At 39.2% G+C, this 12,571-nt stretch overlaps 1 protein-coding gene across 1 annotated transcript; it reads right to left on the bottom strand.

The window, feature by feature from the left end:
- Positions 1 to 762: 762 nt before the first annotated feature.
- LOC147855587 (V-type proton ATPase 16 kDa proteolipid subunit-like) lies at positions 763 to 6,282 on the bottom strand. The gene is made up of 3 exons (XM_087330386.1): positions 6,146 to 6,282; positions 1,201 to 1,486; positions 763 to 1,113 (listed from the first exon to the last, which is right to left on the bottom strand). The coding sequence occupies exons 1-3, from the start codon at positions 6,219 to 6,221 to the stop codon at positions 984 to 986; spliced, it is 492 nt and encodes a 163-aa protein (XP_087186512.1). The 5' UTR covers positions 6,222 to 6,282; the 3' UTR covers positions 763 to 983.
- Between the last annotated feature and the right edge of the window lie 6,289 nt (positions 6,283 to 12,571).

Genomic DNA, 12,571 nt, shown 5'->3' with positions numbered 1-12,571 from the left:
GTCAATCTCAGATTTGCAATTCTTCACATTGTAGACGTTGATTGCATTAGTTGCTATAGACTACCATTGTACTTCACTGAGTATGCACTGGGGACTTGACTGCAAAGAATATCCAAAAAGGAGCCATGAGAAACTTCTTCAGATAGTTCTGCTTTGGGTGCAAAATAACTGGCCACATCAGTCTCTTCCATTCTACTGTATTTTCTTTGCTTGTCTTGTTATCTGCCCTTCTATTAAATATTAGTTAGTGCGACTTATTTGGATTGAAAGATTATGTTTTCAACTCATTTCTCTCTCAAGTTTTAAGGCTTGGACGATTTTCAAAAGGTCAAGGTGTCATACATGGCTTAATGGAATAACAAGCCAAAATCAAACAGCAGCTCTGAATTCTTCAACAACAATTTTGAGCACATGTAATCTTGGTCAAATGCATTTTTTTTAAATACATGGTATTCTTGAGCGCATGCACCAGTCCAAAAGGTTTCTCCTGGATACCGTCCACCAGAGCCAGGGGGCATGCAATGTTGTGATTGATTACATATAGAACATTCCCTCGATTAAGCATTATTTTCTTGTTTCTGATTTTCCTGATTGTCCATGGAGAGTCTTAACGTTGTCTATGACAGTAATTATCTGTGCAGCCTTTTTATGTCGCATATTGTACACCGCTGTACAGACATCTAATCATGCTCAAAATTGTTCACAAGTTACTCTATTTAATCCATGCTTTGCTTGAATAGTAGAGCTTTATTAAACAAGGAATGAGAAGACATAATCATGTTACATTCATGCTCGAGGCACAAAATTGGCCCCCATTGTTACAGAATCTGATTCAAAAAACCAATTCTTATTAGGTTCCATTGTTATGACTATTTGATTCAAAATTTAATGTAGTTGGAAAATTACAAATGGAGGGTTAATGCAAATAAGCAAGAACCTCCAATGGAGAGTTACAAACAAATTAATGTAACTTTTGCTAAAAGTCATTCTCTTGATTGGCCAGCTCGAGAAGCAAGAATAATGCCCACAATGAGGCCATACAATGCAAGTGCCTCAGCAAAAATGAGTATCAGTATCATCCCAACAAAAAGCTTAGGTTGTTGTGCATTTGCCCTGCAAAAGAGAAGGTAACATTTATGTATCGGTTACTAAAGGGAGCAAAACTAAAACATATAAATAATATAACGGGATAGGCCTAACCTGACACCTGCATCACCAACAATACCGATGGCCAGACCAGCAGCAAGACCAGCTAGACCACAAGAAAGGCCAGATGCCAAATGTGCATAACCATCAAATAAATAGTATGCCGTACTTGAAGGGTTTATTCCAGTACTGATAATCACAGCTATAATCAGGCCATATATACCGAGAACACCAGCCATTACCACTGGCACAATTGATTTCATCACTAGATCAGGCTTCACTACCCCCATGGATGCCACACCGACACCACTTTTGGCAGTTCCATATGCTGCACCTATGCCTATCGCATTAAAAAATCCAGCCATAGTGCCATTAATTCCAATCATAATTTGTAGTAATATGTAGTTCGTTGGAAATAGGAACCACGTCATAGTAGAAAGAAAGATATATATATATATACATATACGCCTTTTAGAAGGCCAAATGGCCTATAAGTTGAGAACAAACCAAAATAAACCTTACTAAGTAAATAAAAAATTGAAACAATTTCCTAGTTGATTCGGAATTAAAGAGAGAAATTTAGTAATATATCAAATGATTAAAAATACAAAATAATATTATTAAAAATGTAAAACCATGGAGATACCACTCTGCTACTCTAGGCTGCACACAGTCTCAGGCTGACCATTCCTTGATGAAAAAACCAAGGTCATGTTTTAAATATGCATTCAACATTTATCACTTTCTACTCTATGGAGTACATGTGGCATCAATTATCTACCTGACATTATTAGTTATGTGCTACAGTTTTAACATGACTCTCCTAAATCAGGAATCAAATATCTACCTGCCATTCATCATATTTCTACTATATGGACTACATGTGGCATGAAATATCTACATGGCATTTCTATTTATGGCTACAATTTCACTTGAATCTCCCAAATTGTGAATATTTTTCAAAGTTTACTATACAAATGACGGTCATTTTGATTGATGTATGAAAAATCCAAGTGAAGAAATATATTTATTGGTATTTAAATCATAATATTAAACCATCAACACACAAAATGTGAAGCTTAGGAACTTCATTGCAGATACATAAAGGCTTGAAGTTGAAACTAGAGTCAACAAGATACAAAAATATAGATCCAATTTTGTATTGATGTTCTTGTGTGTGTCACATTGCATGTTGGCCACGCCTCAGTTTCATGCAAAGTGGTACTTACGAATCAATAAGAGTATTATCCGAATTCAATAATTTGTATAATATAATCCTCCTTTACCAAAGTCAGAATAAAATACCCCAACGGGATTTCGAATTGAATAGGATTAAGTATAGTGAAAATAGATCATATGATAAAAAAGGATATCTTTTCGGTTATGAGAGAGCTTTAGGTAGGTTGAGACAAAGCGGCAGGTGTGAAATGGTTAGAAGGCTACAATGTATAAAATAAGAAAAGTAAAAATGCTTAAATATGCCACAGCACTAGATTAGAATGGGAATGACTGCTAGTCAGGCGCCCCAATCTCTTGGCCATTGAAGCTGAACAGCAGAATAGTGACCCGCCATGTGGCATATATAAGTTGCCAAATGGCTCAATTGTACAGAATCTAAAAGAGAGAATATATAGAATAAAAGGGAGAGTAAACCATAATTCTCTGTTGTTTTAAAATAATTCTTCCTCTTCTTGAATATGGAGTGCCACGCTAAGTTACAGTCCATTCTGTTGGATATAATCAATTATCAACCCAAGTTATCAATTTATCCCTACATGTATTCTTAGAGTGCACATTTTGTGATAGCATCCCAAATGAGGAGTAACTATTGTGCAACCCGACCACATGGGTTGATAATGTGTAAATGTAGGAAACCATAGATGAATAGGACAAAATGTATTTAGGAAAGAGGGAAGTAGGGTAATAGGATTGACTAGTCAAGTTGACTGGAAGAATATTCTTTGTGGGTAAGTAAGATGTACTTAGTCTTGAAGTATGTGCTATTGACTTTAAGATGAGTACTATCTAGCACTAGCTCGTATCTAGGGAGTTGGTTCATATTGAATGACAAGTCAGTTGACAGAAAAGCAATATCCCCATTGTTGTCAACTGACTTGCACACTTAATGTGACACTGAGACCGAAAAGAGAATATACATATCCACTCTCTCTCTCATCAAGGAGTGGAATCTGAAGAAGACTATGTTTGTCACCGTAGTGTCTTTTATGAAATAAGAGGGAGATACCATTGCCTCTTTAAACAAGGCTTTGGCCTACTACACAAAGTAATGGAATATAAGAACCAACCGTGCCAAGGACTTTTCTTGCTAGAACTCAAGAGACCTAGGGAAAAGTTGTTGAAGGACAATAGTACAGCCACACAAGCTCATCCACAAAGAACAATCAGAACTTTCTTTAGCACCATCACTCCTACTAATGCTACAAGTCAATCAAGGGATACACATATGGGCTTGCGACCAAGACATAATAAAGGGGTTACAATAGATCGGGCAATAGCAATTTGTCGTGCACATAGGCTCTGGCCCCACGGACCACGACCTCAGCGCCCTTGTCATTGACAGATAAAAACCCTTATCTCCCACCATCGCAGGTGCTTCCTTCGCTTCGGAGACCTCTCCATTCAGGATCAACCTATGCTAGAGATCTTTTGAAGACAAAAGTTAAAATATATCTCACTTGAGAATATCAGATGTGCTGAAAACCAGATTCTTTAGTCTCTTTTTATCATATTTACTTTTATATTTACTTAGTAATATTTATTTTATTTTGATTTGTTGTTCTCAAAGACGAGACAACACTTAGGATGTAATCTCTTGTTTGGTCTTATAGGCCATTTTGGCCTCTTAAAAGACGTTAATATATCTTTCTTTCTTTCTTTCTTTCTCTATCTCTCTCTTACAAAGTGGCTGTGACTATTATTTGTCCCCACTAATTTTGTAGTCGACTAGTCCATGTCCCATCTAAGCTCTAAGGTGTGAGAACTTGGGTGGACTACCATTGTGAGCTACTCTCATATGTAATAGAAAGTTTTTTTTTATGAGTGTAACTCTATATATCTACCTAATCGATTCTCAATATTTCTAACAGATTCTCAAGAGTGCCATTCCCATCCTCTTGGTAGATGTTGAGGGTAAGAAAGTTCTCTGCTAGCTTAAAGTCAACTAGCCCTCAAGTTTCTTAATGGGTTATGCCTGTTACTAGTTCCTTTGTACAGTAAGGAAATTAGAAGAGTTCAAAATGAGACGGATCATATACATATTTGAAACTCACAATGACAGTAGTGAAGACATCAGCACTGCAAATACTAAGCATGGTCAAATATGCAATTCACACCTTGTAATTAAAAGGTGATGAAACTCACTGTTGAGATAAAAAAAAGAAGAAACCTGTGTGCTTCATACCATCAAACAACAATATATTTACAGAGAATATAAAATTGAACCACAAGACTCAAGTACATGCTGAACCACAGAATAAGTCTGCAATAGTAATATTTAGGCATGGTTGGAAGAAACAATTGACGCAAAAGATGCAAATGTGAAGGAAATTGCAAGCCAAAAGTTGTTACATGTCATTAGGCTCAAGATGAACATTGAGGGAAAAGCCAAGATGAAGGAAATATGACAATGACTCGAGGTCATGCACAGGGCTGATAAAGAAGCAATTGAAATGTGATAAGGACATGCAGATTTCAGGCTAAGCTCTGTTAAGAAAAACAAATTTTGAGTAGCGCTCGCTAGAAATAACATTTACCTGTGCAGGAAATTGTTGTTTTTGGCCATAATGTTTTCATATAGTCAAACATCATTTTTGTACTATGGTCAATGAATGAAAGCACGCATAACTATATGCATCACCCATTTAGCACTCACATTTATGAGATCTGAGGACAGATCCACAGCTGTTTCAAGAAAGGCTTTAAACCTTTTGTTTTGTCCTCTCCATCAATGACTATCCTGATAAGACATGTTTGGGGATCATAACCATGAACTCAAAGAAAAAGAAATTTTGCATCTCCCGAATGATTAGACACCCCTCTTCGTGAGACCATATATTCATTTGTGGAGTCAAATAGCATTGTTGTTCTAAAATTGACCACCATTCATTTGATATTAAATCATTTTATTACATATTTTTCAAGACCAATTCGAATTCAATTATATATATTATTCTGATCCTTTTGTTCTATCATATGGGCCCTTTCTTTACAATACCATGAAGAGGTGATTCATAGACCGTGAAAAGCCATAAATTTTCAAATTTCTAGCATTATTTCTTGTTTTCTTACATGGTTACTATTTCTTCACCTGCACAGAATATTTGCACAACCAAAAATGGTTATTGGACTTGTACCTTGACATCTACAGGTTTTCTCTTTCTGAATTTCTCAGAATACTTCCAAGAGACATCCATTACGTTCAGTGATTATGCAAATCATTGTGCAGAAAAGCCATATTTGAAAAATCGAAGAAAAGGAGAAACGCAAAAGATAATTTATAAGAATTTTCTGCCAAATAGACAATAAAATGTTAAAAACACAAGAATCGAGGCAATCATAATTGCAAACGTGGAAAAAGAAAAGATGCAACAAGCCATTGACATGAATTTGCAAATAAATCTATGATAAAGTGCTGAAATGAAACAAGAAGCGATGGATAATATTACTGAGAGCATGACATCGAATCATTGAGCATGGAAGAAGAAGAAGAAGAAGAAGAAGAAGAAGAAGAAAACTGCAAAAATAAATTTGTTTGTAGCCTTCGAGATCAAACCGACGCATAACAAGACACGAATCAACGGTATCGAACATGTTTGATCATTTCATTACTCTGTGACAAAGATACAGTCCTATGGAGAGAATTAAAGCAACAGATAAAGATATTCTCTGGATCCATAACGTGAGAATGAGAAAAAAGGATTGGGAGAGAGAGAGAGAGAGAGAGAGAGAGAGAGAGAGAGAGAGAGAGAGAAGAGCTTACATGAGAAGACGAGAGCTGCAGCGGCACCAAGGAAACCGAATAAGGGGGCTGTGCTGTCGCCAGTAGTGCTCGACATAGCTCTGTGTGAGTGCGCTCGACAGAGACGGAGGAATAGAGCAACACACAGATAAACAGAGAGAGAGGAAACAGAGCGAGAGAGAGAGAGAGAGAGAGAGAGAGAGAGAGAGAGATGTCATGAACGTGTATGTGTGTGTGTGTTGTGTTGTATTTGTGAGGGACTCTACTTTTGGTTTATTCTCCACATACCCCTCCGTTTTGTTTATCTCCCAAATTGCCCCTAAAATTAGAGAAGAGACCAACCAATGTGTTCACAAAAGAGGAAGAAGGAATCCTCAATGTTTTTTTGTTAGGTATGTATATGTTGGATGTCTCACATCCTGTGCTATATAGTTCAAGGATACGTTGAACACCTCCCGGAGATGCATGACAACAGAGAGAATGGCTTAAACATTGTAATTGGGTATAAAGGTACTAATTATAAACCTCTAAATTTGTAATAATGTTCAATAAGGTTGAACTATAAAGATGTAACGATAAACCATTTGTAGGGGTTCTTCCTCAATCTACCCACATAGCTCGAGTGCATGTTTGTCTCTCTCTCTCTCTCTCTCTCTTTGGTGAAAACCACACAATTATATTAATAAATGTGTGTGAAAAACACTACTTACAATGGGTGTCATAACGGAGTATTGTCACCCACTAACTACATGGGTTGTGGATATATGTTGAATTGCCAATAGGCAAACGAACACTCTGTTGGGGGTGAGGCCGTTAGTGCAGACACATAAACAATTGAGAGATCAAGCTCAACTTAGTTTAGTTAGTCAACACATGTAACTTAGTAGTTACCTAGATAGAATCTAGTTAGTGTGTTGACCATAAAGCCTTAAATAGGATTTTGTACTTGAGTGAGATACATTGTAGATCTACCACTCCATGCTCATTTAATATAGGACTTACACGTTGTACCTATATTCTCCTAGCACATGTGCACCCTTGCACATGAAACCTATGTATATACCTCATTGAAGGTATTTTTGTATTTGATGATAGATGATGATATTTACCTTTTAATATACTTTATCATCCCCCATCTTGTTTTGGTGTTCATAAGTGTACTTCTCTCTCTCTTCCTCTCACGCACACATACACGCACATATCACTTAATCTTCCGCTACGTAATCGCTTAACCTAATCTTTAACAGGTAATAATTATTCCTTAATTAATTACCTAATCTTTAACACAACACTTAGGTGTTGAAGAACAACAAGTTGATGATAGATTAACAAGATGAACAAATTAAAACCGAGAATCGCAAGAAAACTTAACTAGAATACAAGATCAAGACAGCGTGAGAGCCACACACACACACACACACACACACACACAGAGGTACGAACTGAAACTGTATTATTCAAACGTTACAATACAATGAATGGCAACTCTATGAACTAGGTTACAAAGTCAGTTATATAATAATTGAACTAGGGCAACTGCCCTTTGGCTTTATTGTAAATATATCCTAACCTAGTATGTCCAAATGGGATAATGTGAATACAAACATTATACACCTGTATTCGATACTCCCTTGTAATGGGTGTATACAACAAAAATCTATAATAAAAGAATAAACAATCTACAGATTTATACAAAGAGATGTTTAAGACAATTCGGCTGGTTGCCGAATCGGCAAAGGCTAAATAACGAAAGCCAAATCGGCTAGTCCAAAAGACTAAAGCCAAATTGAATAAGATTGTCTAAAGTGTCTGAAACCGATTGTCTGCGACCATCTCTGTGTTTGACTCAATCGGATTGGTTTCTCCTTAAGCCCATTTGGTGCCTTAGTGACTGGAATCAGTCAACCGAAAGACACTTGGTCATCCCGTCTGCTACGTTGTCAATAGCAAAGATCTTCTCGAGGTCGAGCTTATCTGTAGTTACACAATCCCGAACAAAGTGATATCGAACATCGATGTGCTTCGAGGAGTTATGGTGGACTAGGTTCTTTGACAAGGCGACAACATTGTGGGCGTTGTAGACAAATAGAGCCGAATTGGAGTCAGATTGTCAAAACGTGCATGCTAACCAACCGAGCCATACAACTTCTTTCGCCGTGTCGGACGTGGCTACGTATTCAAATTTGATCGTTGAAGTGGTTGTGCATTCCTGAAGTTTCAACTTCCATGAGATCGCTCCATTGTCGAATTTGAATACATATCAGGTCGTCGACTTTCAATTGTCTAGGCAGTTGGCAAAGTCTGAGTCGGTGTAGTCAACAATGCTTGAGATCTTGTTTGCACTGAAGAGGATGCCAAGGTCTTGTGTGCCCACCAAGTATATGAATACATGTTGAACTGGGTTCCAAATGCTGTTGGTCAGGGTTGTGCATAAATCTGTTGACGACTCCTACGATGTGAGCTATGTTCGGCCGTGTTGCAACCATCGAGTACATCAAGGAGCCGATTGCCAATGCATATGGTACCGACTTCATAGCTTCCCCAGTCGGTCCAGATGTCAGACTATCTTGCTGAGACAGTCGAAGGGTAATGGGGAATGGGGTCGAAGCTGATTTGGCCGATTCCATGTTGAAGAGTTCCAAGACACGGTTGATGTGGTCAGGTTGAGACAAGAATATTTGTCGTTGATTCCGGAGTCGGCTGATTTTCATACCCAGAATCTATCTTGTCAGACCTAGGTTCTTCATGGCAAACTTCAACTGCAGTTGTTGAATGAGGTCGGCAAGCTCTCTGCATGTTGGTCGGAGAGAAGTATGTCCTCCATGTAGAGGATGAGGAATATGGGTGATCCATCTTTAGTTGTTTTTGAGAAAAGACAGTGGTCCTCATCGCTCTTGAAGAAGTTGACCGATTGTATAAAATCGTCGAACTTCTTATATCACTACTTTGGGGCCTACTTCAGGTCGTAAAGACTCTTCTTGAGTCAGCAGACTAGAAGTTCTTGGCCGGGTTCGATGAAGCCTTTAAACTATTCCATATAAATCCATTTGCATTGGGAGAGCACATTGATTTGCCAGTAGTTCAACTAAGTCTCAGGTCTTGTGTTTGGAAAATAGGTTCCTCCGGATGGGAAGAAGAGTACAAGCCGAATAAGATGAAATCGAGATTCGATTATAAAACCGATTTGGGAGACTATATTTGTAAATAATCTGAATGTGCCCCATGTGGGCAATATCTGTAAATAGCCATAAAGTTGTATAAATATAACTAGGGCAAACTTTATTTGTGTGTGAGTCAGTTAGTGAATGTTGTTGTATAGTTTCACAAAAGATAGTTGCCTCTATAACTATGAGTGAGAGAGAGTGAGTGAGAGTGAGTAACTCTACAGTCGTCTGTCTGACGATGGAGAGCTCAAGGTTGTTGCCTTGGAGCCTCTCGTTGTACTCCTCCCCTTATAGTGATCTAGTTCAGAGTTCAAGGACTCCCGTGGTTTTCCCTTTCGGGTTTTCTACGTGAAATATTGTCTCTGTTTTTTTGTCGTTTTCGGTCTGTGCGTTATCCTTCTTGATCTTTGCACCCGAATATTCAAAGTGAAACTGGTTGTGGCCAGTCACGAGCCTAACATCTTGTTGTGTCGAATGGACTCAATTTCAGACTCCATAGCTAGATACCGAGTAGATACCGAGTGGCCGAATCGGCACATGCCTATGCTTCTTTGAATCACATTGGCTCCGTGAAGAAGAGTCCAGGTGAGTATCTCTTTGGTGGCTGAGATAGTCATTCGGATCTGCGTGGGACGGTTGGACTCGTCGGGTCATCTTTGACGATCATCTCTCCAATAGCCGATCCACTTTGGGTTTACTTGGCAACATGTTGATTATGTGCGTTGTTGTGAGTAGAGCCTCCGCCCAAAAACCATCTGGCAGTCCGAAGTATTGTCTGATTCATTCGCTCTATGATACCATTCTGCCCCAGACTTTGAGGTGTCGTATATTCTCATCGAATCTTGCGTTGTCAGCACAATCTGACAAACTCTTCATATTTATACTTTCCTCCATTTTCGGACTGCAAGCATTTCAACTTTCGGCCGGTTTGATTCTCCACCATTGTTAGCCATTCTCGAAAGATCGTGAACATGCGATCCTTGGTTCGGACCGGATATGCCCACACCTTCCTCGTTGAGTGGTCAATGAACATGACGAAGTAGGAGGCACCATTGAGAGACTGATGTAGCATCGGACGTCCGAGTGGACCAAATCGAGTAGAGTTGATTCTCTTAGTGCGGTTGTAGGGTGTGACGTCGCAGCTTGCTTGCCATATTGACAATGCTCGGAGAATTGATGATCAGAAAAGGAGAGTTTGGGGATATAGTCGACTCTAGATAGATGCGTGATGTAGGCCTTGCTGAGATGTCTGAGTTGGTCGTGCCATAGTAATGACACAGGGATATCTACCAGGAATAAGTCATCCTCTCTAAGAGTGACATATAGCGGGTATCGTGAATGAATCTTCGGCCCTCGGGCAAGCAGGAGTTGGCATGGATGTCGTCTTTGGCCAATTGTATGATTGATATCAACAGTTTGGTGAGCTCAGGTACATGTCAGACATTGTGTAGTACAAGAGTAGAGCCACCCGGAAGGTTAAGCTCTAATGTGTCGATGCTAATTATCGCAGAATGTTGCAAATTTTGGACTCAGACTGAGTTGGAGTGCCGAGTCGAATACTGCCGGAACTACGATTGGTGAGGAGTCACATGGTATGACGCACTCAAATCGAGAAGCCACGTTGTGGATTCTTTGGTTGTGTGCAAAACTTCGCTTCGATTGAATTCTTGATGAACAGAATTTCCAGGTCATTATGTAAGGGGTATGTAAGATTTCGGCTAAAGAGCCAACAAAATTGACCTCCTCCAGCTAGCTACCCTTATGCTCTAATCTCTGAGCTTTGTCGTTGTTGAACTTGAGAGCACAGCAATCGACCTTAATGTATCCCGACTTTTTGCAATAGTTGCATATTTGATTGTCCCTAGACTTGCTTCGGCTTCTTGCGTTGTTCGGATGTCGAGAAGAACTTCTTCCTCGACTATTTGGTTGGTCAACTGAACCTTGTACTATGTAGGCATCGCTTACCGAATCATGTACAATTGATTTGTGTAAAGAATCAAGAGATGGATTCTTGTGAAGCGGAAGAGATGTGAGTTATGTGTGTGTGTAAGAGAGAGAGTGAGTGAGTGAGTGAGTGAAACATAGAGAATACGCAAGGTAAAAGTATATTGACAAAGGAGAAAGACTCAACGTTATACAAGGTGGGAGGAGGGTGCTTTATATAGTCACCCTCTCTCTTCATTAACTACAAGACTCATGGAGCATGGGGAATGTGAAAGCTCATAAGTTATGTGTCATAGAATATGATTCTATGACTCATACTAAATGCTAGAATACAAAGGGGTGACATAATGATGACTCTTGACCGTTGGAGTGTCTCTTCACTCTCAAGGTGAGTTCACACACTAGACCAAGTTGAGCTTGATTCTCAACAATTTGTTGTGAGAACTTCTGTCAAAATTGAGCTTGTGACTTCAGAGTACTTCATTACGAAAGCCGACATATTGCACACGGTAGTGGTGAAGGTTTCCCACAAGGGGGGGAGACTACTCATTAGCAACATAGCTTTCAACTCATCGTCAACGTGATCCCTTGGGCCGAACATTGGGAGTTTAAACTTTCGTACTCGTTAAGGTGTGTTGGATGGAATCAAACTCTTTTATTCAAAGGTTATAGAGGAATTGGATCAAATATATCTTGGTGGTGGCTATCTTCTTCTTGTAAGTGATCGACAGTGTTTTCCATAGTTTGAAAGTTGTCGTACATGACTACACCATGTAGTAGACGGATTCGGATAAGTGCATCCGAATGGTGGCATGGACAATTTGGTCCAACTTCGTTCATTCAGTCGGCGTATATCCTTATGGAGAATTTTCGCTCTCAATTGGGTCAATCTGACTCTTCACTATCATATAATCTTGCATTTGCTCCTTCTAGAAGTTGAAGTTCGATCTATTGAACTTTCTGAGGCTCGTCTCTAATGAGTCTGATATGGATGCCATTCTAGATTTGTGCCGGTTGGGAGTTTTGTCCGAAGATGACTATGAATGTTAAGAGGGTGCAACCAACGGGTTCACTCGAATTTGTTCTAGTCAAGTCAAACACAAACTAAATCGGCTAGTCGGCTCTCGAAGTGACTACAGCCGAATCGGAGTAGAGCCAACTGGTCTATTCTAGTTTTTGCTTAGTCGAAATTGAGATGGATTTTTTGATTGAATTGCCAATTATGGATTAAGTGCAAGTGGTGCCAATCAAGATCTCGATCCTGCTCCGAGTGACTACATCGAGTAGAGGGACAAAACTGACTGGTCTCCCCAAATATCGCCTAGCTAGTTGGAGCACA

This window comes from Azolla caroliniana, unplaced genomic scaffold (genome assembly GCF_043228905.1).
Source record: "Azolla caroliniana isolate FFs.n. ecotype wild unplaced genomic scaffold, voAzoCaro1.0.p SCAF_14, whole genome shotgun sequence".
Lineage (NCBI taxonomy): Eukaryota > Viridiplantae > Streptophyta > Polypodiopsida > Salviniales > Salviniaceae > Azolla > Azolla caroliniana.
Note: the sequence above shows the minus strand (reverse complement) of the source record. Positions and strands in the feature narration are given on the sequence as shown.